Source organism: Haemorhous mexicanus, chromosome 10 (assembly GCF_027477595.1).
Source record: "Haemorhous mexicanus isolate bHaeMex1 chromosome 10, bHaeMex1.pri, whole genome shotgun sequence".
Classification (NCBI taxonomy): Eukaryota; Metazoa; Chordata; class Aves; order Passeriformes; family Fringillidae; genus Haemorhous; species Haemorhous mexicanus.
The window spans coordinates 2453503-2480946 of NC_082350.1; the positions used below are offsets into that span (position 1 = coordinate 2453503).

The following is a 27444-nucleotide window of genomic DNA, read 5'->3' on the forward strand; positions in this document are numbered from 1 at the left end:
CTGAGTCCAGATCAGCAGGGTAGGTATTTTCCATCTCAGTGCCCTGAGAGTGGTGAAATTTGAAGCTGGTGGAGATCTGTCTGTGGTGTTGCAGATTTTGCATTTTCAGTTGTTCCCTGGCTCGGCAGAGCAGGCGTTAGAGCGAGGCTTCATGCACCCCAGCTGTGGGCCCTGAATAACACATCACAGCCTATGTGTCTCTTCTGCCTAATGGCTGAGTAATTTTGACACTTCTAAGGTATTTTTTGTATTTAAACCATTAGCTACACTGGTCTTCAAATTATCATTACCCTTGAAAGACTTGTGACAGCATTTCTGCAAATCTAGTATTTCATGAGAGATCACACAAACTCCCAAACCACAAGACTGACCTGGCAAGATCAGACAGGCACTTTGGGGGGAAAAAAAAAATTACTGAAAATGTCAAGATCTCATTTTATTTTTCACAGTTGGGAATTGCACGTACAGCTCTAGGAAAATAACTGCACAACTGGAGCTCCTTTTCAACAGCACTTGCACTCAATTTTGAGCCAGCTGGGCTGCTTAGAGGGCTGAGGTACTGCATGCACCCTGTGGTGACCAAAGAGTCTCAGTCAGACCCCACATCTCATGGTTCCATTTCTTCTTAATGGGAACAGTCAGTTTTCCTTGTCTCATTTCTGGGTGTGTAATAAATGTCTGTGAGAAACTGCCAGAGGTATTTACAGCAGGAAGGGAAGGTCTCTGGATGTCATTTCAGTACAAAAAAATAATGCAAAAAGAACCTAAGAGTCATTTTGGGCAAGAGAAAAAGTGTGGCTCAAGTGGCTCAAGTGACCAGAGCCAGCAGTGGATGTTTAGGGGAAGAGTTAAAAACTGTGAAGAGAAAAACTCAGGTTGGCAGCTGAATCATGATTTCCAGTGTTCCTATGGTAGCAGAAATTGAAAGATAGCAAACCTCCAAGTTTAGATAATTAGCATTAAGAGATTAATTAGTTAGGAATGCAGTGACAGCAGTGAGAAGCTGACAAATCTACATTTTCCTGAGTTTCTATAGATAAGATATTCCTCAAAGGAAATATTCTTACAAAATTGTATGTTTGCAAAAGACCTGCTTGCAGGGGAAAAAGGGAAACTTAAAAAAAGTGTTTTTACTAGAATTTATTTTGCTTTCTCTGTTTTGTGCTCTATTACTTCATTATGTAAACTGTGTGTACCACTGTTGTGCCAAACATCAAATCACAGTCTATTTTAATCTTAGCAGACCAGCAGCAATGCATGTATTTATGATATCATGATGTACTGGTAAAATTTAACTTTTTAGCACACAGAGGATTTGGCTGCTAATGAAAATCTCTTTCCTCCTGCTGCTTCATTGTTGGACACATCAGTTTGGTGCTTATCTAACCTTACAACCTGTTTATCAAACACTATCAGGTGTGGTGTTTGTGCCTGGACAAACCACTTTTAGGGTGATTTAGGTTTCTGTACAGGATATCTCAATGCACCATGACAGGCTTTGCCTGCAGGGCTCAGCCAAGGTTGTTTTTTTTTTTTTGTCCTCTTCTCAGGGCCTGTTCTGGCCTTGTCCTGCATAGATAGGGGCTGGAGTTTGGGGTTTGGTTTTTTTTTAATTTTATGGGTGGGAAATCAAAGCAGAGATAATTATAAGACTTTTCCAAAGGTTCTACAAGACACCTGCAATGGAGTGCAGTTTCCTAGATCCAGTTATCCAAGACCAAACAATTTTTCACCTGTTCCTTCCTGGGGCCCAGCTCTGTCTGCAGCCCAGGAGGGACAACTGTGCATCAGTTATGGCTGGATGTTCACAACTTGTCTGTCTGCCCTTTCCTATTCAGAATTAACTAAATTTGGGTAGTAATTGTTGAACTGTGTTGATAGTATGTAGTATCAAACAAAAGAAGTATTAAATGGCATTATTTTATTTCCTTTCAGGTATCATATGCATGTGCACACCTAATTAATTTGAATCTTTCAGCTTTTCTGATTAATTTCAGTAACATTTCAGTTGGGGTGAGGCTGTGTGAAGGCGGGCAGGGAGAGCTTTGGGCCGACCTCTGTATCTAGAGGATGCTATCTGTGCATGCAGTTAGAGATGTGGCCCCCAGAGAAAGGGGCCCAGTGGCTCCACAAGAAAAAACAAAACTGGGTTTCAACCAAAAGAAAGGAGAGCTGCTGCTCCTGCCCTCTCCCTGCTGCTCCTGCCCTCTCCCTGCTGCTCCTGCTCTATCCCTGCTGCTCCTGCTCTATCCCTGCTGCTCCTGCCCTGTCCCTGCTGCTCCTGCCTTGCCTCTGCTGCTCCTGCTCTCTCCCTGCTGCTCCTGCTCTCTCCCTGCTGCTCCTGCCTTGTCCCTGCTGCTCCTGCTCTCTCCCTGCTGCTCCTGCCCTGTCCCTGCTGCTCCTGCTCTCTCCCTGCTGCTCCTGCCCTGTCCCTGCTGCCCCTGCCCTCTCCCTGCTGCTCCTGCTCTATCCCTGCTGCTCCTGCTCTCTCCCTGCTGCTCCTGCCCTCTCCCTGCTGCTCCTGCCCTGTCCCTGCTGCTCCTGCTCTCTCCCTGCTGCTCCTGCCCTGTCCCTGCTGCTCCTGCTCTATCCCTGCTGCTCCTGCCCTCTCCCTGCTGCTCCTGCTCTATCCCTGCTGCTCCTGCTCTCTCCCTGCTGCTCCTGCTCTATCCCTGCTGCTCCTGCTCTCTCCCTGCTGCTTCTGCTCTCTCCCTGCTGCTCCTGCCCTCTCCCTGCTGCTCCTGCTCTATCCCTGCTGCTCCTGCTCTCTCCCTGCTGCTTCTGCTCTCTCCCTGCTGCTCCTGCTCTATCCCTGCTGCTCCTGCTCTATCCCTGCTGCCCCTGCTCTCTCCCTGCTGCTCCTGCCCTCTCCCTGCTGCTCCTGCTCTATCCCTGCTGCTCCTGCTCTCTCCCTGCTGCTTCTGCTCTCTCCCTGCTGCTCCTGCTCTATCCCTGCTGCTCCTGCCCTCTCCCTGCTGCTCCTGGTCTATCCCTGCTGCTCCTGGTCTATCCCTGCTGCTCCTGCCCTCTCCCTGCTGCTCCTGCTCTATCCCTGCTGCTCCTGCTCTCTCCCTGCTGCCCCTGCTCTCTCCCTGCTGCTCCTGCTCTCTCCCTGCTGCTCCTGCTCTCTCCCTGCTGCTCCTGCCCTCTCCCTGCTGCTCCTGCCCTCTCCCTGCTGCTCCTGCCCTGTCCCTGCTGCTCCTGCCCTCTCCCTGCTGCTCCTGCTCTCTCCCTGCTGCTCCTGCTCTCTCCCTGCTGCTCCTGCCCTCTCCCTGCTGCTCCTGCTCTCTCCCTGCTGCTCCTGCCCTGTCCCTGCTGCTCCTGCCCTCTCCCTGCTGCTCCTGCTCTATCCCTGCTGCTCCTGCTCTCTCCCTGCTGCTCCTGCCCTCTCCCTGCTGCTCCTGCCCTGTCCCTGCTGCTCCTGCCCTGTCCCTGCTGCTCCTGCCCTGTCCCTGCTGCTCCTGCTCTATCCCTGCTGCTCCTGCTCTATCCCTGCTGCTCCTGCCCTCTCCCTGCTGCTCCTGGTCTATCCCTGCTGCTCCTGCTCTCTCCCTGCTGCTCCTGCCCTCTCCCTGCTGCTCCTGCTCTATCCCTGCTGCTCCTGCCCTCTCCCTGCTGCTCCTGCCCTCTCCCTGCTGCTCCTGCCCTCTCCCTGCTGCTCCTGCTCTATCCCTGCTGCTCCTGCCCTCTCCCTGCTGCTCCTGCCCTGTCCCTGCTGCTCCTGCTCTATCCCTGCTGCTCCTGCCCTCTCCCTGCTGCTCCTGCCCTCTCCCTGCTGCTCCTGCCCTGTCTCCCCCCTCTTCTTCCTCCTGCTTTGCTTCCCTCAAAGCTGGTGTGCACAGACTGAGCCTTCACCCTTCTCTGCCTTTTATGAATGCCCCCTCAGAGAAAGGTTTAAAGGGTTTTTTGTGGACAACATCCACTGTGAGTTAAAAAATGTCCATCTTCCTTCCTGAAAATGGAGCTTGAGAGCTGCTTGTTTGGTACCAGGACACGCCTGCACTTCAGACTTTTTACACTTATTAATTTCAGTGAAATCAAATTCAAATGAATAAATATATGACACTGATGAAGATGTAACATGCATTTATCAGGCCACATCCTTTTCCTGTTGTTTTCCTGGTAAGTGTTTCTAAAGTCAAGTATTAAAATATTTTAGCATAAAAATTTCTCTGGTCTTGAGCATTTTTTGGTAAACAACCACAACCACTGAAGCAATACTAAATAGGGCTATACATGCTGATTTAGCAGTCTGGCTTGTGATCTGAATTAAGTGGGGAGCTGGAGAAAGTGGTTAGAGTATATTTTTCTTTAACTACAAATATATTTTTTTTTAATATTCTTACTGTAATCTGGTTTTTGCAGAGATGATGTTTGGGTCATGTTTTTCAGTGTTGACACCTGGTTCTTGGGAGTAAATTGCCCCAGCATCCAGAATATTGTTTCTTCCGTTCTTTTTGATCTCATAAACTTGTGAAAAGTCAGATCGAATTTGAGATGAAGATGAGTTCAAGTTTCTAGAACTGCAGTTTAATGACATCTACATAGCCTGCCACATTTCAGCCAGATCTCTACCTGAAACTGTAACTGGTGACGTAAAATTTGTTCCTCTGGAGTTGTTAAAAAAGAGTAATTATTTTTTGTGCTTGTTTTCTTTTTCTTTTAACCTGACCTGGTTTGTCAAACTAAGAAATACTGACCATTTCTGCAGAGAAGAGCTCTTATGATTCTGGATTGAGGAGAAGATATATGTTTGAAGGGACACCCACGAATGTTAATTTAATTGGAATTCTCCCCCAAACAAATGGATGCACTATATAATTATGGCTTATTCCTCTTCTGCTCAACAGCACCTCCCACATCAGCGTCCAAGGGACTCCTGGTAGGGGCAGCTGCTCTTCAGCAGGACAGAGATTTTCAGCCAGGTCTTAACAGCATGGTAAGGGGAAGGAAGGGTGTGTGATGCTGTTCTATCTGTTAACTTGGTGCTAGTTACACCAAGACAATTTTTGTTGTACATACTGGAGCCACAAAGCGAGTGCTGGGTTTTGTTAGCATCCAGCTGAGTTTTCACAGCCAGCTCAAGCAGTGCTGGGGTGCACAGGCACCCAGGGAGAGCACAGCTTGCCTTCAGCCTCCTTCCAGCTGCCAGGGGGTCCAGGGGTGTCACAGACATGTTTTATGAAAAATCCTTTCCTTAAGATTTTTTCTCCTGAGAAGCTGAGAGGCCTCAGGAACAAAATGTAAACAATTCTTATCTGCTGCTGTGGAATGCACCAGGTGGATCTGGGATTGGTCTCATCTGGTTGTTTCTAATTAATGGCCAATCCCAGTCCAGCTGGCTCAGACTCTCTGAGAGTCAGGAGCTTTTCTTATCATTTCATTCTTTTTCTCCTTGCTTGCAAGCCTTCTGATGAAATCCCTTCTTCTATTCTTTTAGTATAGTTTTAATATAATATATGTCATAAAGTAATAACTCAGCCTTCTGAAACATGGAGTCAAGATTCTCGTCTCTTCCTGGGACCCCTGAGAACACCACCACACAGGGGCTGCCTGCTGCCCAGCAGAGAAGGGGCTCTGGCTCTGTGGGAGCCTCGTTGCCACCCTGTGCCCTCCTCCTGGTGAGCCATGCTCAGAGATGGGTGATCTCCACTTCAGGAACCCCTCTGCCTGTGCTGAAGGGCTGTCCTTTAAGGTGCTCTCAGTATTTCAAGGTGTTTTCTTTCATGCAGGTCTGTCTTCTCTAAGGTTCAGGAGGGAGACTGCTGCTGAAGGCAAACCAAAGGGTCTGGGTGCTGTGAGTGAAGCTCTCAGCCAGAAGGAATCCCAGGCAGGGCTTTCATGTTTGTGTTCGCCTCGTGTTGTGTGTCAGTCATTTCTGTACCCCCAGTTCTTCCCCTTTAGCTTTGATTTCACTGTGCTCTAGCTCCAGATGTACATGAGACCTTCAGGTCTCTCAGCTCTCTGACATGAGAAGAAAAGTGACTCAATCCCACAACTTTCAGTGTACAGGAAAAAGCAGCCTCTTCTCACTGCTGAGGGAAATCTGGGGCAGATTCTCAGAAGAGTCCCAGCTGTGGCTTGCTGGCAAGCATCAAACCTGGGAAAGGAGCTCTGTGGACAGGTAACTGCCAGGGAGGGTGAGAACACCGAGTGAAAGAGGACAGAGGATGCTGCAGGGCTGCTCGTGGTGGCCCTAGGGGTGCCACAGGGATGGCTCTCCTATCCCTACCTGGGCATAGCTTCCTACTTTAGGTGGAGGTAACAGGACAAGCAGAGTGGAAGGTTTTGTAATGAACCTTATCCAGTTTAATCAAGTGAGTCAGAAACCAGTTTTGAGAACTGAAAGGTAAGGCTGAGGAGCCAAAATTTAGGTGCAAAGTTCAGGAAGGGAAGAGAGTTTGAATTTCAGCCGAGGCCATGGTCAGGGACAAAAACACATTGCTCAGAATGTTAAAATTTAGAGTAATTGCTGTTATTGTAGGACCTGGAGAAGGACTGTGGTGTATATGGTACTTTAGATGGTACAGCCACTTGGAAAATTAAAGATTTTGTTGAAGAGAAGAACTAGCCCAAAATTTGGATTTGCTGAGAGACTGAAAGTTCTCTGGATCACTCCCAGTGTGTATTGGTCCTCAGCTGCCTGTGATGGGGAACAGAGAGTGGCTTCTTTATATTGCTTTCCAATATGGGTATTTTTCTGGCTTTCCAACCTTTGCAAAGGGATTAGTCTGAAGCCATGTGCCAGGTCTTGTCTATGTGTGTGTGGTTGTAGTCGAGACATTTGCAACCATAGGACAGAGTGGTGTTAAAATCTTTAAAAATTTGAAGAAATGTCAGCACCTGATGATTCATAACAGCCTGCTGTTAGGTTTAAGCTGGCAGGCATGTTTGAAAGGACCACAGCTCAGCTGTGAGCGTCACTGTCATGGCCCAAGGGGCTCTGCAACATCTTCCTCCTCTGCAGCCCTCTGGGTGCCTCCCTGCAGACCTGCCCAGGCTGCCCATGCTGCTCCAGGCTCAGGCACAGCAGGGTGGGAAGGGGATGGCCACTGAGGCTCCCAGGTGCAGCCCCACAACTGCTGACAGCCTGGCCCAAAAAACCTGTCCATTTAATGGCAATGCCTAAAATTTGGCTGTGACTTCGTATCTGGGTTGTTAAAAAAGCTGAGTAACACCTCTGATCTTGGCAGAGGGTGTTTGTAGATCTTTGGGCTAGACTTCTGGTTTCTGAATTCTAGTTACAGTAATAGAAAGCAAAAAGCCCAACTCTGCAGATACCCACTCTTAAAAAAAAAAAAATCAATTATTTTAGAAATACTTTGTAAATTACAATAATCTGAAATTATTCTAAACCCAGGTAATGTAACTCTTGGTAATGTAACTCTGACCTTTTGGCATTTACAGATCTTACTGAAGCCCATGGGTGCCCTCTTCTCCTTCCAGTCAGAGGAACTGAGAAAACATCTGGCTGCTCCTTTTACAGTGACAACTGAAAAAGCAAGGTCTCCTAGACCAGACTGATGATGGTGAGAGCCTGGTGTGGTGTAACTCTGACGTTGGCAGAGTTTGGTGATGGAATCAGCCACACCGAGCTCTAATTAATTTTTAAAGCATTTGGTGTTGGCATTGAAAGTTTCCATCAGTGGGTAAACTGGGCACAAACAGGATGAAAGGTTTATCTGGTGATACTTCTGGATTTTTACAAGGGTCAAACTGTAGGAAAAATGCAGCAGAAAGTAAGAGACAGCAGCTGAAATGTGGGTGGCAGGAAAACCAAACCATGGCTCGTGTGGCCAAGGGTGTTTCAGGGGCAGAAGGCTGGAGGCAAGCTGCAAGACAGTGCATGGTGTCTGTTGTTCTTTGCTGAAAAATTCAATGTTCAATCTTGTCAGCTTTCCATAGGGGACAGCTGTCACCAGCTGGTTTGCTGGAGGGAGGCTTCTTTAGGTCTTCTGTCCTAAAAATCACCATGGACACATTTCTATGTAATGGACCTGGTACTTGGTGCAGCTAGGAGACAGAAGAATATTTTTATTTATTTATTTTTGCTTCTCTTTGTCCTGCCTGCAGTATTGAGCTAACACAGAGACAATTCCTGCTGAGCTGGACTGAAATCTGCCAGTGATGACACTGGAGGCGTTAGGCTGAGCTGGGAATGAACAATGGTCCAAGACAGAGCAGCATTTGCATTCCAGCATGAGCATGGAAAGGGAACCTGTGCTTGTTTTCACACTCAGCATCCTTGCTGGGGGGTCTCTGGCTGTGCCTCTGGTCCCTCTGCTGCCTGTGGGTTGCCAGAAAACACCTGAGAAATTCGGATTTAGCTGGCACAGACTTTGTTTGGCAGAGATATATAAATGAGAGATGATCCAGCTGAATTCCCCAAGCTGAATTTCTAGTGCTGGAAGTCAAAAGAGAAGAAAGAACAGAAGGTTTTGCTGTGTAAATTTAGCAAATGTGGTTTGCAGTAATTTAGAAAAGTTTGTGACTCAAAACAAATCATGCTGTCTACTTTCAAGAGAAAGCTTTGGTTCTCAGGATATCTTCATGTTTCTACTACTAAAGCCTGAAGAGAATCAGGTTTTAAAGGTGATAATTTTTCTAACAATTTTACTGTCTTTATTACACGTAGGGCTTGTCGTTACACTGAAAAAGAAACAAGAAAAGAAACCCTAAAAGAATTACACCAGAGTTCAGATTTCAGTATTTTATGCTGCCAAGGGATCTATGGTTTCAAGGCAGTTATGTCACAGCCTGGCTTTGCAGTGGGATCTCAGTACATGAGAAGGAGGGAGCTGGAAACATGCAGAGATCTCTGATTTTATTGGAGCTCCTACATGCTGGGCACACCTAGGATCATTCAGTGCAGTGGGAAAAGAAAGACAAAGGTTTGCAAGAATTCAGTGCAGTTGTTTTGTTGACTTTGCAGTGTTTCAGCAACTTTTTCAGCTGCTGTAGGAATGGAGAGCAAGTCTTTCTTTCACTGGGTTGTAACTGCTTGCCTTTGGGTAAGACTTGGTGTAGCAGCAGAGAAAAGGCACTGTCTGAAAAAGGTTCCAGGTCGAGGTATTGGGCTCTTTTAAAAGACATGGCATATTCTTATGGGTTTTTTTTTTTTTTTTTGAATGATGAAATATTGAGAAAAAATACCCAGCCAGTGTCAACCTGAGTGAAGGGGAAATGAACCATAGTAACACAGCAAATAAACAGATCAAAGGCATCAAAAACCACCAAAAACTTCTTTTTTTTCCCCAGTAACACCAGGCAATTAGTAGATTAATAAAGATACTCATTGTTGTTTGAACTCTCATTAACCTACAAGGGCAGTCATGTGTGGTCTCCTTTCCAGAGCTCAGCCAGCATCTGGCATAATTGTTGGCTGCATCTTTCTCAAGAATGAGTTGATTGGGGTGGCAGAGATGCTTAATAAGCATCTGTATGGTTTCATCTGCAGGATGCAGATATCCAAGTGCACAGAGAGCTGATCTGAGAGCCCAGATGTCCAAACACCCTGCTGTCCTTGGGGAGGGCAGGCTGCTGCTTGTCAAGGGCAAGCCAGAAGTTAAAATATTGAGTTTCTGGCTACAGATGTCAGAAGCTCTTCAGGGGCTGCTCTTTTCTGTGTTTGACACTGCAGGAGGGGGCACTGCTTGAGGTGGGAGCAGCTGTTTCTCTCCTCAGAGAGTGGCAGAGTGAAGCTGGGAGGTACAGCTGCTGAGAGCACCTCTGGGAAACTGGAGAGGGGCACTGAGCACTGGCACTGCTGTGCCAAAATGAAACTTGAGCTTCATTTCAGCACATTGCACAAAAGATAAAACTTACACTTCTTTAATATATAGCTCTCAGGACCAGACAACCTGCAGAGTTTCTCTGTTAGCTCTCACATGAATGTCTCGTGGGTTTACTTGAAGTCGCGTTTTTAAAAAGGGAAAACAGTGGGTTTGGATTGTGACCTTGATGTGGGGATCGTGGGCATCCGTGGTGTTTGCAGTTCCCAGAACTACAACTGGACTTCACCCATGTGCAGGGCTGGGAAAATTCCACCTTGGTTGGAATGAAGATTGACTGTGGAACAACATCTCTCACTCACAAGTGTGATTTTCCAGGTGCCAGAAATGTGAAAATGGAATGAGTAGACTACAGCTTTAATGTGAACAAAAAAAAGGTGTTTTCCCCTAATTTTTTTAATGTGGAAATCCAGCTGTCCTTGAAGCTTCTGTGCTTCAGCAAGAGGGGGAAAACCAGCTGCTTTTTCAAATCTCCCACAGGGGTAATGGCTCACCAGCAGCTGCCTGCCCTGGGCAGCACCTCTGGGCACGAGCTGTGTGCCATGGAGCAGACTGCAAGGTGGCTGTGTGGATGGGATTTCTCATGGGAAATCTCATTCTCATGCCTCTGGGACATTCTTTGCCCCAAGGGAAGCTGGCCAGTGCATGTATCTCCAGAAATGGGGCTTGAAGACCTGGCTAATGGAAGACTTGCACAAGCACCAGGCTGGGGTGAGGAGATAAACTGCAGGATGTGTTTGTTTCAAAACACCTGCACCATGGGCAAGCTGTGAGACTTGTCATGAGGTCTGCAAGCGTGCCCTGCCTCCCCACAGCTCTGCCTTTCATGCTTTAAATGAGTGAGCACTGTGACCTTCAGCCCAGGCAGCGTGGGCAAGGACAGGGGCATGGTGAGGAAAGGCTGCCAGGGGCTGCCTGAGGGGTTTGTGCAGTGCAGTGTCTCAGGTGGTGTCAATGACACACTGTGGATGTCATCCTGGTGCCCTTTACAGATGTACAGCAGGTCTGACTCAGTTCCTGAGCTCATTCTTGGCAGGATGAGTCCTCACCTTGGAGCAATGGGTGCTGGAGAAAGCAGTGCTGTTCCTGAGACCTCTTGGTGAGGCAGGAATGACAGTGATTAAGAAAAGAATGAATTAAAAATCCACAGGTCCAGCATGAATTTGGCTCTGGTGAGCACTCTGTCATGCCATATGCTGCAGTGAGTACTGCCAGTATTTGGGGTTTTATTTTATAAATATATTTTTAAATGAAATAAATGAAAGCAAAACCTTTGTCAGGGCCAAAAGCAATAAATTGTGCCACTCCAGGAACACAGAATGACCTTGCAGGGCCTGAAGCACAGCAGCTGCTTGGCTGCTGCCCACCTGCTTCACCTTTTTCTTCCCATGTTTGCTGTGCAGCAGGGATCGTGTCTCACTTTCAGTCATTCTGACTTCCTCACATGAAAGGCACTCTAGAAATACAGCTATTCTTAGTCTGTTCAGGTGTGCTGCAGTGCTAACACTTGCTTTAAGTCTCTGTGTTGGCCTGATGTTCAGAAGATAGAAGATTGCTTGCGTGAAGCTGGTGTATCCATGTGGAAGGGGTGAGCTTGGTTTCTCTGGAGTTTTCAGCTAACACTGAGGTCACAGAGCTGTGAAAGCTCATTGCACAGTGCCATTGGGTGGCAATCAGTTCCTAGGAGTGACTTTCCAATGCAAATGGCTTTCTTGCAGACAGAAAATCATTTCATTATGTGTTCAGAAGCAGCACAGGAGCCTTCACCTAATGTTCTCCGTAGTCTGATGTTATATAACTTTAACGAAATTGGTGGGTTTTGGTTTTGGTTTCTCCTGTTTCCCACACAACTTTACACGAGAAATAGTTTTAGCTGCTTACAAAAGGAGTTCACAAAAGCAGCAGAAGAAAGCCACAATGTGAGATGCAGTGGCAAAAGGCACAACTGTTAAGAGTGCTGGGCAGGCACAGCCACGGAGCAGCTTGGGGACACCTCTGGGGAGATAGCCAAAGTCTTGCCTTGAGCAAGAAGAGGGGTCAAAGAGGGGTTTTCTGTGCCTCCTGTGGTTTTTATGCTGGGAGCAGGTTTGTGTCTTTGGACTGCAGCCACCTCAGACTGCCCAGGCAGATGAATTCCCTGACAGCAGGCTCAGCTCACCCTCTGTGCTCTGCTGTGGCTCCTCTGCTCCTCTCCCTCTGCCTTCCTCCCCCCTGCCCACACAGCAGCTGAACAGCAAGAGAAGTTGCTGCACCTTTTGGTAACTGAGCCTTTGGCTGTTCTCTCCAGGCTCTGAATTTTGGCAGTGCCAGGAGAGCAGCCAGAGCAGTGTGTGTGGAGTTTGAAATTAATACACTAATTTGAAAGCCAGCCAAGCCAGCTTTCCCATTTGCACTGTTGTGTCAATAACAGACAGGTTTCTTTGCAGTTTGCTCAGGGCAAGCACGTTTGCTCTGGGCTCTCATTTCTGCCCCTCTTCACCTGTGGGAAGTCCTTGGGAAACTTAGGGTGCGTGGCAGCCAAAGTCTCTCGGTCCCCCTGGCTCCATAGAGGGGTTGTTCAGGCTGCTGTCACTTGCCACTGTGGTGCTGAGCAGGTCCCTGCAGGCTCCCAGGGCGGGTGACAGTCCCCTCAGGAGCTGGGTGGGCTCTGTTTTCCCCTGCTGGACTTGCCAGCTCCTCAGAGGACACTGCCTCTGCTCGGCTCCTCTCCTCGTGTTTGGGTGGAAGGATGGAGAGCGTGCCCAAGACTCAGAGAAAGCAACTAATGTGAAGTGGAAAATTAATGTGAGGGGGAAAACCTCAGCAAAACCACTTTGGTGAGACAGACAGAAGTCTGTACCTTTGAGTAGCCTGGGTTTGTCTTGCTTGCATGTGTTTGAGGCAGGCTAAGTTGTGGTGGTGCAGAATAACCCCTGCGTGACATACCCTGGCAGGTTTGGGTCTCTCTGGAGATCAGTTTCAATCTCCCAGCCCATTTCAGCCTCTTGTCGTGATCTGGAGGCTGCCTCAGGCACTGAGATGGCTGCTCTTCTCACTATGAGGTTTCCTGAAAACTTGAAATTACTTGATGCGACCAACTCCTAGAGTGGCACTTATTAGACTTTCCTTGTGGCTGTTCATCCTCACATGGAAAAGTGTCTGGTTTATATTTTTAACTAATGTATTTAATCACAGTGAAAAGATTTTAGGCTGACTCTCCAGGGCCCATGCCCATCTGTGGCCCCTTGTGAGAAGGCAGGACATTAACAGTGCTTGGATCTAGGCTTGGACCCTCCCTCAGGTGCCTTCAAGCTCATAAATCATAAAAGCAGTATATGAAGGCTAGAAAAACTTCATATAGTAGACCTTCTACTTGCTGTTAAACCAGTTAAATTTCCTTTTTTTATATCATTGTTGAAAATCTTTCAGAAGGGGCTTCTTGGGCAATAGAACTTTTCAAAAGTTCTGGCATTGTTTTGATGCTACTTTTATAACATTAGAAATTAGTGGAGTGTCACTGAGTTCTGTGTTCAAGTAGGGAAATGAAGATGATATAACCCAGCAGGCAAAGGGACAGGAAAAGAATTTGGGGAACAAATCCTGTGTGGTTTTGTGTGCTGGGAGTTTTTGTTTGCTTGTTTAAATTGGGGGATGGGTTTTATGTCCAAACTGCTTTTATGCTCTTCTGTCTTCCAGTTGTGTGAGTCTATAAAATACAGCTTGGGGAATCACAGTGATGGTTGAACAAATGCTAATTGTAGAATGTGGGAGTAATCTGCCATTGATAAAAATGCCCTGAAGAAAAATCAGCTGTCTGCTGTGTTGTGGAGACCTGTGGGGTTTAGCCCAGTTGGAGAAGTTTAATGGGAGGAAAACAAAGTTTTGTGTTGTGAATATTCCCACCTGTGGCCTGAAATGGTGTGTCCAGAAAAATGAATGTTCAATACAGCTCCTCTGTAAGGTCTGTGGTTAATTGTGCAACCCTGGTTTTGTCCAATTCACAGAAGAGGGCAGAACTGAAAATGCAATTTTTAAAGGCATTGTTTTTGGTGTTTCTGGTTAGCACTTGATTTTTATTGTTTTCCACTAAGACACTGCTTCTTTGACTTTATAGTGCAGCTGAGGCAGTGGAGGAGACCTGAGTATGTGAGGGGTTCACATTCAGGTTTCCATCCCTTTTCTGTGTATTAACAGTAACACCAAGAGAGAAGAAACCACTTCTGTTCCACTGAACCTGTGTATCAGCTCAGGAAGATTTGGGTTTTTAAAATGTCAAATGCTTTTCAGTTTTATTCAGCATCAAAATTGCTTTGTATCTTCCCAAGCTGCAGAAGGATTCTTATTGCTTTGTCCTGGTATAAAAATACAACTGGAGATGCTCCAGAGTTAACATTTCCCACAGGAGCCTGTGTGTAACACCCTGGTTTAGAAAGAGCTGTATTCTTAGCTGCAGGGCAAAGGCAGGACTTAAGTGTATTATTTGGATGTAAGTTCATCTTGAAAAGCAGTGAATTGAAAGTGACACCTTCTTGCTCAAAAGACCTGTGCTCTTTTGTGCTAAAAAATAGGACTACTGTGACAGCCTGTAAAATCAACACAGCTGGGCTCTCTTCCTTCCTTCTCATAATTTCATTTTCATTTCATTTCTCAAATTTCAAGCAGGCTTAGCGAGGCTGCTCTCATTTACTTATACAGCAGGCAAAATTCAGACCAATGAAATTATGTACAAAAACACTTTGGGCCAACAAAGAAGTGGCACTGGTGGCAATAAATGGGGAAAAAATAGTCCAGTTAAACTCCCAGATTTTGTAGTCTGGGTTTGCAGCCAGGAGCACACTGAGCCTTGAGAGCAGTGCTCCCACCACTGCCCATTATTGCAGCTTAATTAGCTCTGACTTGAATAATCCCAGCCTTGGGTGATGGGTCACAGTTGCTGCTGCAATTTTTTAGGCAGCTAATGCAGGTAGAGGAGAATTACATACTGCTGTCAAATTGGGAAGCTAAAATGTATTTTCAAATCATGCACTTCACATGTCCAGTTTATTTAGTAAATCTATTTCTTTCTCACACACATATTTTGTATGCAAAGTAATGTGAAAGGTGCAAGGAAGAAAGGTTGACCCATACTGAAAATCTGTAAGTTTCTCAGTGATGGAGGCACTCAATAATGTTTAGAAAATCTACTCTTTTGGAAAGCTCTTCCTCTTGCTCCTTTACAGAAAGCAGTGAAGATGATGCTGAAAATATTTTTCCACCTCAGCTGTGGTCATAGTTTTAGTACTACCAAGTTTTAAAATGTTCATATTTTAGGTCCACTATAAGATATGTGCAGCTGCCTACTTGCACAGTCAATAATTTCTATGGAAATTGGTGGACAGCAAATTGTATTTTCAAAACTGGTCCCCTTTCTTTTTAATTTGCTACCAAGAAAAGGTAATTTCTTTTCACATTTTGAATAAATGGAATACCTGCCCCCAAAACTTCACTACCAGCAGTCTTAGACTATTTTCACAGCTCCTTTTAGAAAAGCAAAGAAAATTATTTCTTTTTGTGAAAGTGTTTCTGGTTATAAGCACCAATCATGCCCAGATAAGGGTTCAAGAAATTCTTGGCTTAAATTGCAGCAAAGAAACCTTTAGCTCAGAGTCAGAGCCAAACTTGCAAATGGCATTAGGGTGGTGACAGCCCAGATGTGCTGACCTGAAGAGTTCAGGCAAGCCCAGAGATATTTAGAGAGGTGCACAGTACAAGCTGGAAGGACTTCCCTAAGGGATGAGCAGGGTAGAGCTGGTCCAGTCTTCTAGCTGGGAGAGAGGAGATTGTCAATCACTCCCTCATCTTCTGTCATGCAGGTCTTGCTTCCTTAATTCCCCTGTCCAAGGAAGAATGAGAAGACAGGCAGAAGAATTTCATACATGTGTTATGGTATGTCTTTGACAGAAAGGCACTGATATAGAAACACAGTTCAACACATTCAGTCTTTCTCTAAATCTCATATTTGAAGGGGTTGTTTGGATTTACATGGGCAAAACCTGATTTGAAATTGCAGGAGAAAGCCACGATGATTCCTCGGCACAGATAATCAGGAAAGTTTGTTCAGGAATGGCTGGTACCTGAGGTAGTCCCTTGGATTTCTATTCTGGGCAGCATGTCCTCCATGAAAGAGCAAAAACTGCTGTCCCTCCTAGCAGCCCTCAGCAGTCCGTGATGCTTCCAGGAGGGAGGATTCCCTGCTGTCCCAGGCTGATGATACTTCCAGGAGGGAGGATTCCCTGCTGTCCCAGGCTGATGATGCTTCCAGGAGGGAGGATTCCCTGCTGTCCCAGGCTGATGATGCTTCCAGGAGGGAGGATTCCCTGCTGTCCCAGGCTGATGATGCTTCCAGGAGGGAGGATTCCCTGCTGTCCTGACTGGCCAAGCTGCCCAAAGCAGAGGAGCTCCAGCAGTGACTTCTGGCTGGATTCTGCTTTTTAACTGCCAAGATCCATTCTAAATTGGAATGGTTATGAACTGTTATTTCTAGTTTTGCTCTTAGCAACACCTTTCTGGCCACATATGTAAAGGCAAAACTGGTGCAGCTATGACCAAAGCTGACATTGAAAGGCATTCCCATGATCTGGTTCGTTGTCCTCTGGCAAGCCTTTCACATTTGGTAGATACTGTCAAGGCTAATGCTTCTTCTGGGGTCAGTCTGTCACTTTGCTAATGCTGGTTCCTTAATCTGTTTGTCTCCTTCATCTTTAAAGGGAAGAAAAATATGGAACAGATTTGCCTTCACTGGGAAAACATTGTCCTTCTCCCTGTGGCCCAGTCCCTGCCACGTCAGGGACAGCACTGTCAGTGTCCTGGCAAGGGGCATTCTCCCACTGCTGGCAGTGCCATCGCATGGCACAAGGGTTAAAGACAGGACACAGCTCAATGACCCTCTTCAGGTGGGTTTTCTTACAGAATTCCTTGGCAGCAAAGTAGTAGAAGATGGCATCGAGGCAGCAGTTCAGGTTGGCAAATGTCATGGAGACCTGGAGGAAGAGGCTGATGGTCTGCTTCATCCTGCAGCCCACGATCACGTGCTGCCTGACCAGGCACTGCAGCAGGATCCCAAGGTGGACGGGTGTGAAGCACACCAGGAACACCACCAGGTTGATGACAATTACTCTCAGTGAGCCGCTCTCTTCTGCCTTCTTTTTTTTGTCATGAGTTTTGTGATTCAGGAGAATCCAGATGGTTTGAGCAGAGCAGAAAACCATCACAGCAAGCGGGATCAGAAACCCAAATATTTCCACAGAAACGATGAAGGGGACACTCCACGTCTGGCTCGACATGTTGTGAAAGCATTTAATAGGTTCCTTCTTCTGAAACACAAAAATTGGGATGCTGCAGATCCAAGCTGCTGCCCAGATGGAGCAGCAAATCACCACAGCCCACCTGGGGGATTGCTTAGCTCGGCCTTCAAAGGGGTGCCTTATGCAGATGTACCTGTCCACGGTGATGCAGACGATGATGAAGATGCTGATGTAGGTGTTGACGAAGTAAGGAGCCTGTATGAAGGAGCACAGCAGGCCAGGCACCCTGGTGACAGAGTAGTACAGCTTGGGTGGCAGCGAGAGGAGCAGCAGGACGTCTGCCAGCACCAGGCTGATCATGTACACCGAGGTCTTGCTCTGCTTCCTCCAAAAGCAGCAGAACACAGACAGGGCCAGGCTGTTGAGCAGCAGCCCCAGGATGAAGGTGGGGATGGAGAGCCCCAGCTGCACGCTCCATGCCAAGCTGTCAATGGCTGTGAAGCTGCAGTTCTCACTGCTGTTGGTCATTTCTGCCCTGAAATGACAAAGAGAGCAGGTTGGAAATGTGTCAGACTCGCAGCTAATGCCGTGACAAAGACAAACCAAGAGCCTTTCAAACACAGTTCTAGAATTTTTTGGTTTTGAGCTGGACACTTGGTCAGCCTTTGTTTATGACAGAAAGTGAAACCTTTCAAGCTTTCTATTTCCAATTTGAGTGGCTTGGTATGTTACAAGGGAGTCTGAGTCTCAGGGGAAAGTAGTCAGCATCCACTGATTACCTTCCCATGTAAGAGAATCCCATTCAGATATCAAAGAGGCTGACTCCTTCAAACACATATTTTCTAAAACTCAAAGGCTACTGGTCATCTTTAATAATTTGTACACCTGTTGAAGTTTCCTTGACACTTATGCTTAGTTTTGTTGCTACACAGAAATTAATGAAATGACTATTCCATATTAAGGTATGTTGATCTGATAGCTGGGATTTTACTCTTCCATCTAAATCCCCATGCATCAGTAGCTTTTGCTGATGTGCTTTTACTGCACCCCCATTTATATGATATTTTAGTTTCATACAGTGCTTATATCCAATGCAGTATTTTAAAAGGTCAACTTAAGAAGACTGATCTTTTATCTAGGTGCAAAATGAGTAAGCGTGTTTTTTTTCACTTGAGCATTGTTTAAATTTGGGGTGTGCAGTTTAAATTTTAACTGATTATCTTAGACAATCCAGCAAAGATTAGCAAGTGGAAGTCATGACATCTTCATAACGCAATTCTTAAAAAATTAATTTGTATTGAATGTTATCAGTGTTTTTAAAAATATACATATGCTTTAACAAACTATGCCTTAAAAGTGCTTTTTATAAGTGCTCTTTAAATCAAAATCACAGAAAGTCCTAAAAAAAGCAAAGGAAATTAGTAGTTGAAGTTCCCAGTCCAGTTCAGTCACCCAAGTAGTTTAAAAGAAATTTTAGGAGTAAGTGAAGGTGTTTAAAGAAGAGTTTGATCAAGAGGAGAATCTTTGCTTTGGAGGATGAACAGTGACAGCCCTTAAGCACTGCCAAATAGAGCTAAACTTTGCTTGAGAAACCAAAACCAACTAGTGAAAGATTTTTTTTTGTGTGTGTGTGTGTGTGTGTGACTAAAATAAAATATTTAAAAATGTACAGAGAAACAGAGAACAGCTGAGGAGACAGCCTTGCATTTGGCCAACTCTTATTTCACCATTAATTTCACAGGAATGCTGACATTGTGCTGGAGCTCAGATGTGGGATGGCTGGTGGGAATCAGTGGGTGATAAAGGAAATAACTGGATCTGAACACAGAATGCACTCAGAGCTTTACACGCTCCTATCAGTGAAACATTTATTTCCAGCTCAGACTACAGAAGGGACAGGCACATAAAGCTGAAGGTGCAGCCCAGTAGTTGTTATGAAGTCTGGATGTTCTTAGTGTGGCTGGAGAAGGTTCAGTCTAGTCTATCTGTTGTAGGAAAGAGTGTCAAGTGTGATTAAAGCAGTTCTGTAGCTGATGAGCCTAAGCTTCACACGGATTTATAAAGAAAAATGCTAAATAAGTCTTGGAGAGCTCTTACATACCCTTATTTTTGATGAAGTATCTGCTTTTTCATACAGGAGAAAGGCTGAGGATTTTAGGCACTTGCATTTCAGCAAAGTGGACTAGAAATGAGTGGATAGCACCAGAAAAAGCAGAGTTAGTTAGATCAAGGGCTGCTCAGGAATGAAATGGTTGCCTGAAGCTGGTGAGGATTACAAACAGACTGGATGGGGGTTACTAAGGGGGTGCAGAGCTCTGAGGCTGCCCTTGGCTGTGTGACCCCACTGTGGGGGTAAGGGTGACCTCAGGGGAGGGGCTGGGTGCCACTGCCACCTGCAGAGAGCTGGACAGAGCCACCTGAGCTGGGCTGGCACAGCGCTGGCAGCTCAGGGGACAGCAAAGGAAAGCTGGATGTTATCACTGGATTTATCTGCCAGAAATGAAGCAAAAGGGAAAACCTTGGTTTGGTCATCAGGGTGAGGCTAAATCAGCCCATTTGAGCCAGCCATATGTGGCAGCAACTTGGAAAATCACGTGTTTGTGGTGTGTGAGAAGTGAGAAAATCACACAGAACCCGGAGCTGAGTCAGTGCTGTGTGTGCAAGGGGGCACTCTGGGGAGATGCTGCTGTCACTGGGGGGCAGGGCAGGGGACATGGGAACACAAGCTTTAGTGGGAGCAGGGTGTCCTGTGGCCAAGGGCACCCGTCTGCCTCGGGAGAAAATCAGGCAACATGAAACATTTTGGGGTAGTGACAGCACCTGTCAACCCAGCACTTGGTGTGCTTTGTATCAGAAAACCATGCAGGGTGACTCTTCAAAGCCTGAGGTTTGGTGTAGGTGTGGAAGGAGAGATTACAAGTGACCTCACCCCTGATAAATCACAGTTGTACTAATTACCAAAGAACAGCAGCCTTGCCCTTAATGGGTCACAGCAGTGACTGATGAAGATGAGTGTGATAAAAGGGGTGGGTTGGCTGGTCAGGGAGGGCCTGGAGGAAGAGGACCTAGAGGGGCCCTGAGGAAGAAGGCAGGATCCAGAGAGGCACAAAGAACAAGACACAGAAGAGAGCTGCTGCTGCTGCAGATGTGCTGTGAGCTCAGAGTGGAGCTGGAGCCTGCAGTGACACTCAGCTGGTGTGACTGGCACTCACATTCCAGCAGGAGCAGCCAGCAGTCAGGGTCTGGCAGAGAAGTCAGCAGCAGGAGCTTGCTGCAGTCAGCCAGGATGGCTGAGCTGTACAGAAGAATAAACCAGGAGCCTTTTCATGTTGTTACATGGGAGTCTGTGTCTTGGCTTATGTCTACCCCTAATGAGAGGTCTGCTGCAACAGTTTGGTGCCACCTTTATTGCATCACTAGCTCACTGAATGCCTTTTCTTTAGAATTCCTCGGGGCCAAATTACATGTAGCATTACCCCAGAAAATTATTAATGTCAAGAAAAGAGCCTTTAAGTTGATAGCTGTCTGGCTGTCAAAAACATGGTGGTTTTTTATGATTTTAGTGTCTCAAAAATAAAATTCACGTCTGCAGTAACCCGTAGGAATTGTTTGCAACTGTTCCAGACTAAATAATGTTTGCTTAGGGTTCACTTGAAGAATCATTTTCATTGACAAATAACCTTGCAGTCATTTCATAAGCATCATCTTTACTGCACTGTCCAAATTATTAGTAAAAACACTGCAAACACTCATCCTGAAAGAAACTGAACTGTACCAGAGACATCTTTCCTATAGAGTAGACACTGATTAGAATCTCAGTGGGTACCACGAATCATACAGAGGTTTCAGACTGCTCATGTTTCCTTTGCTTATGAGAAGTTCCTCAGAGGTAGTGTGTGAGCCTGTTCCCCCTCCTACAGCCCCCTCTCCCTTTGCTGACGGGCTCACAGAGGAAGTCAACTTCTATTGCAGTCATTCTCAGATTAATCTCTGCAGATTTTTACTTACCACTGACTCGAGTTCTGCATGCTTACAAACAGATTCTTTGGTGGGTGATTCCAGTATTTCTTTCAAACACTAAAGCCAGGATTACAGATCTAGTTTGTCCAACTCCTTCCTATCCCCTTCTCAAGAGAGGTACCACGTTTGCTCTTTTCCAGGCTTCCGAGGAAAATTTCTGTCCTCAACAGGTTTTTTGAAGGAATCTCCTGTGGCTTTAGGATTGTTTCAGACAACTCCTAGAAACCAAAAGATAGTACAAGAACCTGTAATTACAAGTACTGAAGACAGTGTGCCTTAGCTGGCCCAGCCTCTGTGGCATCACTGCTCCATTTGTTCTGTTTCTCCTGCTGAGGATTTTCTACTTCCTTTGAACTCATTAAACATGAATTGGGTTTTGCCATAGCAGGAGCTTGTGGTTTAGTGAGCAGCAAAGGTGTTCTGACCTAGAAATGAACAGCAAGGTTTTACAGTAATCCCTCCACTAGGTTTTTTTACAGAATTCATGAATGATTTCCTCTTTGCAGCTCGGGCCCAAGTTCATCTGGGATTCACATAAATCTGTGTGAGAGCACAGGTTAGAGATGTTACACTAAGGGTATTCTTGTCCATAAAAGCTTCAGTGGCAGAAACATGCTTTGTTTCTATCTATTTCCTCGAACATTATTGATGTTAGATGAAAATTATTCTGCTGTGGATGTACTGGAGAAGAGTAAGATGGCTCAGTGCCATGAGCTGCAGGTCCCACTCCTGCCATGTATTTCACCTGTAGCTGGATAATTTCTTACAGGTTTTTTTCCTAAGTATTTTGATTATAACAGAATAGATTTATATTTATCACTAAAACAGAAGTCTTTCTTTCTGCTCTAAGCTAAACAACACTACGTTTGACCTTATTGTTGGAACTTTATAAATAATGATCATCTAACCATCTTCAAAAGCATCTACAACCAATGCTGCTACGAAATTGTTGGAAAAATAAAAGTCAATAACTGAAACAGGAATTATTTTACCTGAGCCCTGGCAAGCAGATCAGCAGCATTGCTTCAGTCCAGGCTGTTCTAGAGAGCACGAGAGCGTTTTCTTACAGCCCGTGCCTTACAGTTTTCTAAGCGGCAAACACAACCACATCCTTCTTTTCTTCTCTTTTTTTTTTTCCCCCGTCTCAAAATATGCTCTCTGCCTACTTACATAGGCAAGTGAAGGTGGAAAAAGTGTAAAGATTTGAATCCTCAGATGTTTCCAGTCAGCAGTCAAAGCAGGGTGGGGAGCAATTCCTCTCTAAGTCAGGGGGTGCAGCCTGGCCTTTACCTGGAGCTTTTGTGAGCTTGTGGTGGCCACCTCCAAATTTCCAATTATTCCTTGAGCTGGGGAGGAGCTGGAATGTGGAAAGTTGTAGGAGAGGTTGTAATAAAACCAGGGTTTCTTCCCCCAGTTTCTGCTCCATTTGCATACTGGGGATCAGCAGTGAAGCACTCAGAGGCCTCTGAGAGGTACAGCTACTTCCACACGAGCAGCTGTTAAACTATTTCAGGGGTGTGTGCCACTTTTAGCCAGCTCAGGTGTGTGATTCATAACTGCAGGCTGGCAGTTAAACGAGGGTTTATCTCTGAGAGAACCGAGGTGCACAGAGCAGCAAACAGGTGCCTTGCACGTGTGAGTCACACACCAGCCAAAACACACCTGGCTGGAGATGAGCTTCCAGGGCTTTCTGGAGCTCATTTGGCTGGAGATGAGCTTCCAGGGCTTTCTGGAGCTCACTTGGCTGGAGATGAGCTTCCAGGGCTTTCTGGAGCACACCTGGCTGGAGATGAGCTTCCAGGGCTTTCTGGAGCTCACCTGGCTGGAGATGAGCTTCCAGGGCTTTCTGGAGCACACCTGGCTGGAGATGAGCTTCCAGGGCTTTCTGGAGCACACCTGGCTGGAGATGAGCTTCCAGGGCTTTTTGGAGCACACTTGGCTGGAGATGAGCTTCCAGGGCTTTCTGGAGCACACCTGGCTGGAGATGAGCTTCCAGGGCTTTCTGGAGCACACCTGGCTGGAGATGAGCTTCCAGGGCTTTCTGGAGCACACCTGGCTGGAGATGAGCTTCCAGGGCTTTCTGGAGCTCACTTGGCTGGAGATGAGCTTCCAGGGCTTTCTGGAACCTCTCTGCTGAAGTGTGAAACTCACTGGCTACTGCTCACAGCCCCTCTCCTGACTTGTGGACGTGCTGCAACCCTTTGCAGCAAAATACAGGAAGAAATGCAGCTCTAAGTGACAGTTTTCAAATTGCAACCTGGCTTTGGAGGTAATTTCATCCTTCTGGAGAAAAAGTAGCATCAGCATTTGTATCACAGGAATAGGAGAAGAAAAAACCTGTAATTTTCTTCCTGTCTCATTTAAAAATGGGATTTGGGATAAAGAAAAAAAGCCAAAAAGCAGAACCCCAAACAAAGTTTATGTAAACCTCCTCAGAAAGTTGTGTTGCAGAGGAAATGAAGGCAATATGATTCATAGCATTTGGGAAACACATTCTGGAATTGGGAGGTTTCAAGGGCTTTGCAACTTCTGTCTTCTCAGAACTGTGGTGTGCCTCCAGCTCAGCAACAGACTGAAATGAATCTGGAGTCACAGGAAGAAACTTAAGAGTGCAACTAAATATTAGCAAAAAGCAAACACCCTACAATTCTGAGTGACTTTTGAACAAGTTATTCTGTGCCATGTTGCAGCTGAAATGGGGCTGCTTCTTCAATCTTCTTACCATAGGAATCCTCCAGATTCCTTAGCTCAAGACTGGGTTTTAATTCTCTGTGCTGCCTTCACTCCCAGCACGTCATTCCTTGTGGCTCTGTGAACTTCCCACTTGCTGTCACTTGATGCATCAGACCTAGACAAAAAAAATCAGCATTTCTGCACGCAACAAACATTTCTGCATGCTTGCTGAGCTGGCAATTTTTTGGTGATACATGTGGGCTCACCACTCATAGGTGAGCACATAAATCATCTTTTGCAGCTTGGCCTTTTTGGCTTAAATGAGGACAACTTCCATCCAGAGCATCTTTAATGAGGGCAAGGTCTGAGTGCATTGTTGGCTGAGAAATTAGGGCTTGCTCCCCCATCCCTGGTGAACAAGGGATTTTTGGACTTTCTCTGGTGCTGTACTTGAATTTGCTCAGCAGGAATTATTTCAGTGAGTCCTTTGTGCTCCAGTGCCTTTTCACCCAGCACTGCTGCTTGATAAATGCTGTATTTTGGGGATCCATGTGGCTGCATGGCTCTGAGGTTTTCAATGGGAAGGAGAAGGGCTTCAGGGTTATTTTAATTAACCAATAAAATGCACGGGGTTTGTATTTTTTATGCTACCTAGAGACAGGGATCTTAACAACTTTATCTGTTTCCCAGTATTGTGTCCCAGTTAGCAAATAAATAGTGGCTGGAGGAACCAAAATCCATCTGAAAGGAAGGGTATGACCAAAAAATTCATAATGTTTGTGGCAAAGGTGAGCAGGGCTTTTTGGTTGGTTGGTTGGTTGTTTTTTAAAGTTTGCTGAACTTTCTCTACTTTTTATCCTCTTGGTGCCAGAAGTGCTGCTCTTGCTCAGTCAGGCACCAGCATTTGCTGTTTTCAAGGAATCAAAATCTCTTTCAGAGGAAACATGTTCATACAGTGCAAAACCACATTCATTTGCATTACACCAATATGAATCCTTCTGCTCTTCTTAAGTGGAAAATATATGGCAGCAGCTTTGAGGTGCAGCTTTCACAAGTGTCTGAATTGTGTTTGCTTGTACTTCATGGCCAGAATGGAATGAGCTGGGTCTCAGATCTAGAATTAGGATGCTGAAATACAAATGAATCAAAATTCAAAGGAAGGGTCCATGTGTTTCTGGGCCATTCTGAATGAATGTGTGATTTGTTCTCCCAGACAGATGTAAAATAATCTCAGCTAACAAGACTTAAATACCCAGAGTAAAAGGAGTCAGGAGAAGTCATTGCTCAGCAGAGAGCCAGGAGGTGAGTTACAAACTGTCCTTGGGAGGAGTGCTGCAGGCACTGGGGAATTGAGAAGCTGATGAACTTCGACACCTGACTCCAAGGTGTCTTTTCTGCTGAGCTCTCAATGGTTCCTGATATTCTGGTGTGTTTTTAAAGGCTTCAGAGACTGGACAGCCACAGTGAGCTAAGCCAGTAAGTCTTGCTCTGAGCAGACTACCACAGCTTGCTGACCAAAAAGGGATTTGCTGCCTTCTTGTAAGAGGGGAGATCCTGGAGACTCCATCTAACTCCAGCTGAGCTGCAGCAAAACCCTGGAAAGGAAAATGCCAAGAGCTCAGGGTGCTCTCCCCTACCTGAAGATGTGATGCTCTTTCTGTCTAAGGAAAAATAAATAAAAGAACAAGCTTAATTTTCATTGATTGTTGTTTGCACTTGGGTTGGAGTACAGAGTTTTGTTTATCTGGAAACCTTGCACTCTACACCAGTGCTCAGCACCCTCTTCATCCTCACCTTCCTAAGCAGCCAGAGCCTAACAAACAGTGAGCTGTCTTAACTGGGAGCTCTGAATAGCTCAGGGATTTTTGTGCTTTTTCTCATGGAGCCAGGTTTTTTTTTTTTTTTTTTTTTTTTTTTTTTTTTGAGTTCAGGAGACTGCAAAACTTGAAAGCAGCAAACCTGAGAGCTGCTGTATTTTATAGGGAACAGCCACAATCAGCCTCTTCAAGATGAGGCAAGGACTTACAGGCAGCCCAGATGGAGCAAAAAATACAGGTTTTGGAGCTGTCCAGCTGTGAGAGCGGGTTTATTTCTACATTTGAGAAACTTTACAAAGGCTTGTCAGGGTTGTGTGATGAGAGGAAAGGAACTGGGCAGCCTGGTGAGCAGCCTGTCTCACACTAATATGGTTGAGTGAGCAAAATCATGGTCCAGAACATCTTCAGCTGTGTCTGACTCAAGAGTTCACCATCAGAAAACCAAGCTTGCATGGTGCCATCTCCTCAGTCACTTCAGATACCCACAGTCCCCAGCTGATGATCCCATTTTCCAGTTCAGTTTTGTCTTCCAGAGGCCACAAGGCCAGGTGGACATTCCAGTGCCAGTGAGCACACATTCTTCATGGCCAGTCCCTCCCTCCTCTAGGCAGGGACAGAATAGCTTGGGATGGCCAAAACAATTCTAGCTGGGGGGCTTAGAACAGGCTTGTAGTTTTTCTTGGGTGTTTGTAGGAAGAAGCAGCCAGTAAAGTTCAGCCTTAGTGAAACTGTGAGAATAGACAGAGATCTCCCTGCAGTGTGCCCTGAGGCTCCCCAGCACAGCCACCTGTGCCAGCTGCAGGGCAGGGGCTCTGTGCCTGCTCTGCAGGGCTGGGCTGCTGCAGGTGAAGGTGCTGTGCTCTCTGAGCCTGGCACTGCCAGGGCAAGCAGGAGGAGTGCACCAACCTAAGCTTTGGGGAAACTGCCAGGAAATCTCACAATCAGCTGCAGGAGGAACTGATGGACAGGGTGGGATGGGTACAAACCCAGCAGAATCCCACACAGCTCCTAGCAGGCCTGCTGAGCACTCAGGCTTCTGTGGGAGCAGTTAAATAGGACATTTATCTGCTCTGCCTCACCACTCCAGTGCCACTGTGTGGTTATTGCACACTATTATTTTTCCTGACAGTGAACAGGTCAGAGTTGTGTAATGCTCACCCATCTTCACCATATAAACCCTGATAAATGATGTTATCTACATTTTTTCCCATAGAAAACATTTCTTCTCAGCCTTTGCAGTGCACTAGGGAAACACAAAATGAAGATGATTTCCTGGGCATTTTCCTTGCACCAAGCATGACCAGAGCACTGCCCACAGCTGGCACAGAGGGGTGCCAGGGCAGGAGAGGAGCAGCAGCTGCAGGGCACCCTTGCCTTGCACAGTCACTCCTGTACTCCCCACAGCCAGCCTGGCACCAGGGCTGGGAGCTGCAGGGTTTATGCACTCTTGATGCTAGAACTTTCTGAAAGACTCAGGTCTGTTGAATGCTTGCTTTGAGAAGGAGCTGACTTGTGTGGAAAGCACATTTTTTTCCATTTCCTTCAGCTTTTCCTCATCCATCCCTCCTCAGTGGAGGGACTGGTTTTTCTGGAAAGAAAGCCCTACCCACTCAAGCCTATAACTGCAATGGAAAAGCATCAAATGAAGATCCTGGGTTGGCTTAAAAGGAACATTTTCCAGAGCTGAGCTGAGCCCTGTTTCATCAATGCATGTCCTCTTTGCACTTGGGTGTTGGTTTCATAGAGTTCTTTTGGTTTTGTTATGCTATAGATCCCCTCTGTGGATTTTCAAGAAAAAAATCCTTTTTATTAAAGGTCAAAAAGCAAAGTTTTAAAATTGATATATATGGGAAGATCTTTTCCAAAAATTAGCTCATGAAA

General features: G+C 46.1%; 1 protein-coding gene across 1 annotated transcript; it reads right to left on the reverse strand.

Moving 5' to 3' along the window:
• Positions 1-13810: 13810 nt before the first annotated feature.
• Positions 13811-22499, reverse strand: GPR55 (G protein-coupled receptor 55). The gene is made up of 3 exons (XM_059854937.1): positions 22066-22499; positions 21062-21291; positions 13811-17588 (listed from the first exon to the last, which is right to left on the reverse strand). The coding sequence occupies exons 2-3, from the start codon at positions 21079-21081 to the stop codon at positions 16511-16513; spliced, it is 1098 nt and encodes a 365-aa protein (XP_059710920.1). The 5' UTR covers positions 21082-21291; positions 22066-22499; the 3' UTR covers positions 13811-16510.
• Positions 22500-27444: the final 4945 nt, after the last annotated feature.

Bases quoted from the DNA above. Each gene is read 5' to 3' on its own strand.
- GPR55 (XM_059854937.1), bottom strand. From the start codon at position 21,081: ATGCAGAACTCGAGTCAGTG. The intron at 17,589-21,061 runs GTAAGTAAAAAT...TTGTCATTTCAG, and splicing joins ATGCAGAACTCGAGTCAGTG to GGCAGAAATGACCAACAGCA.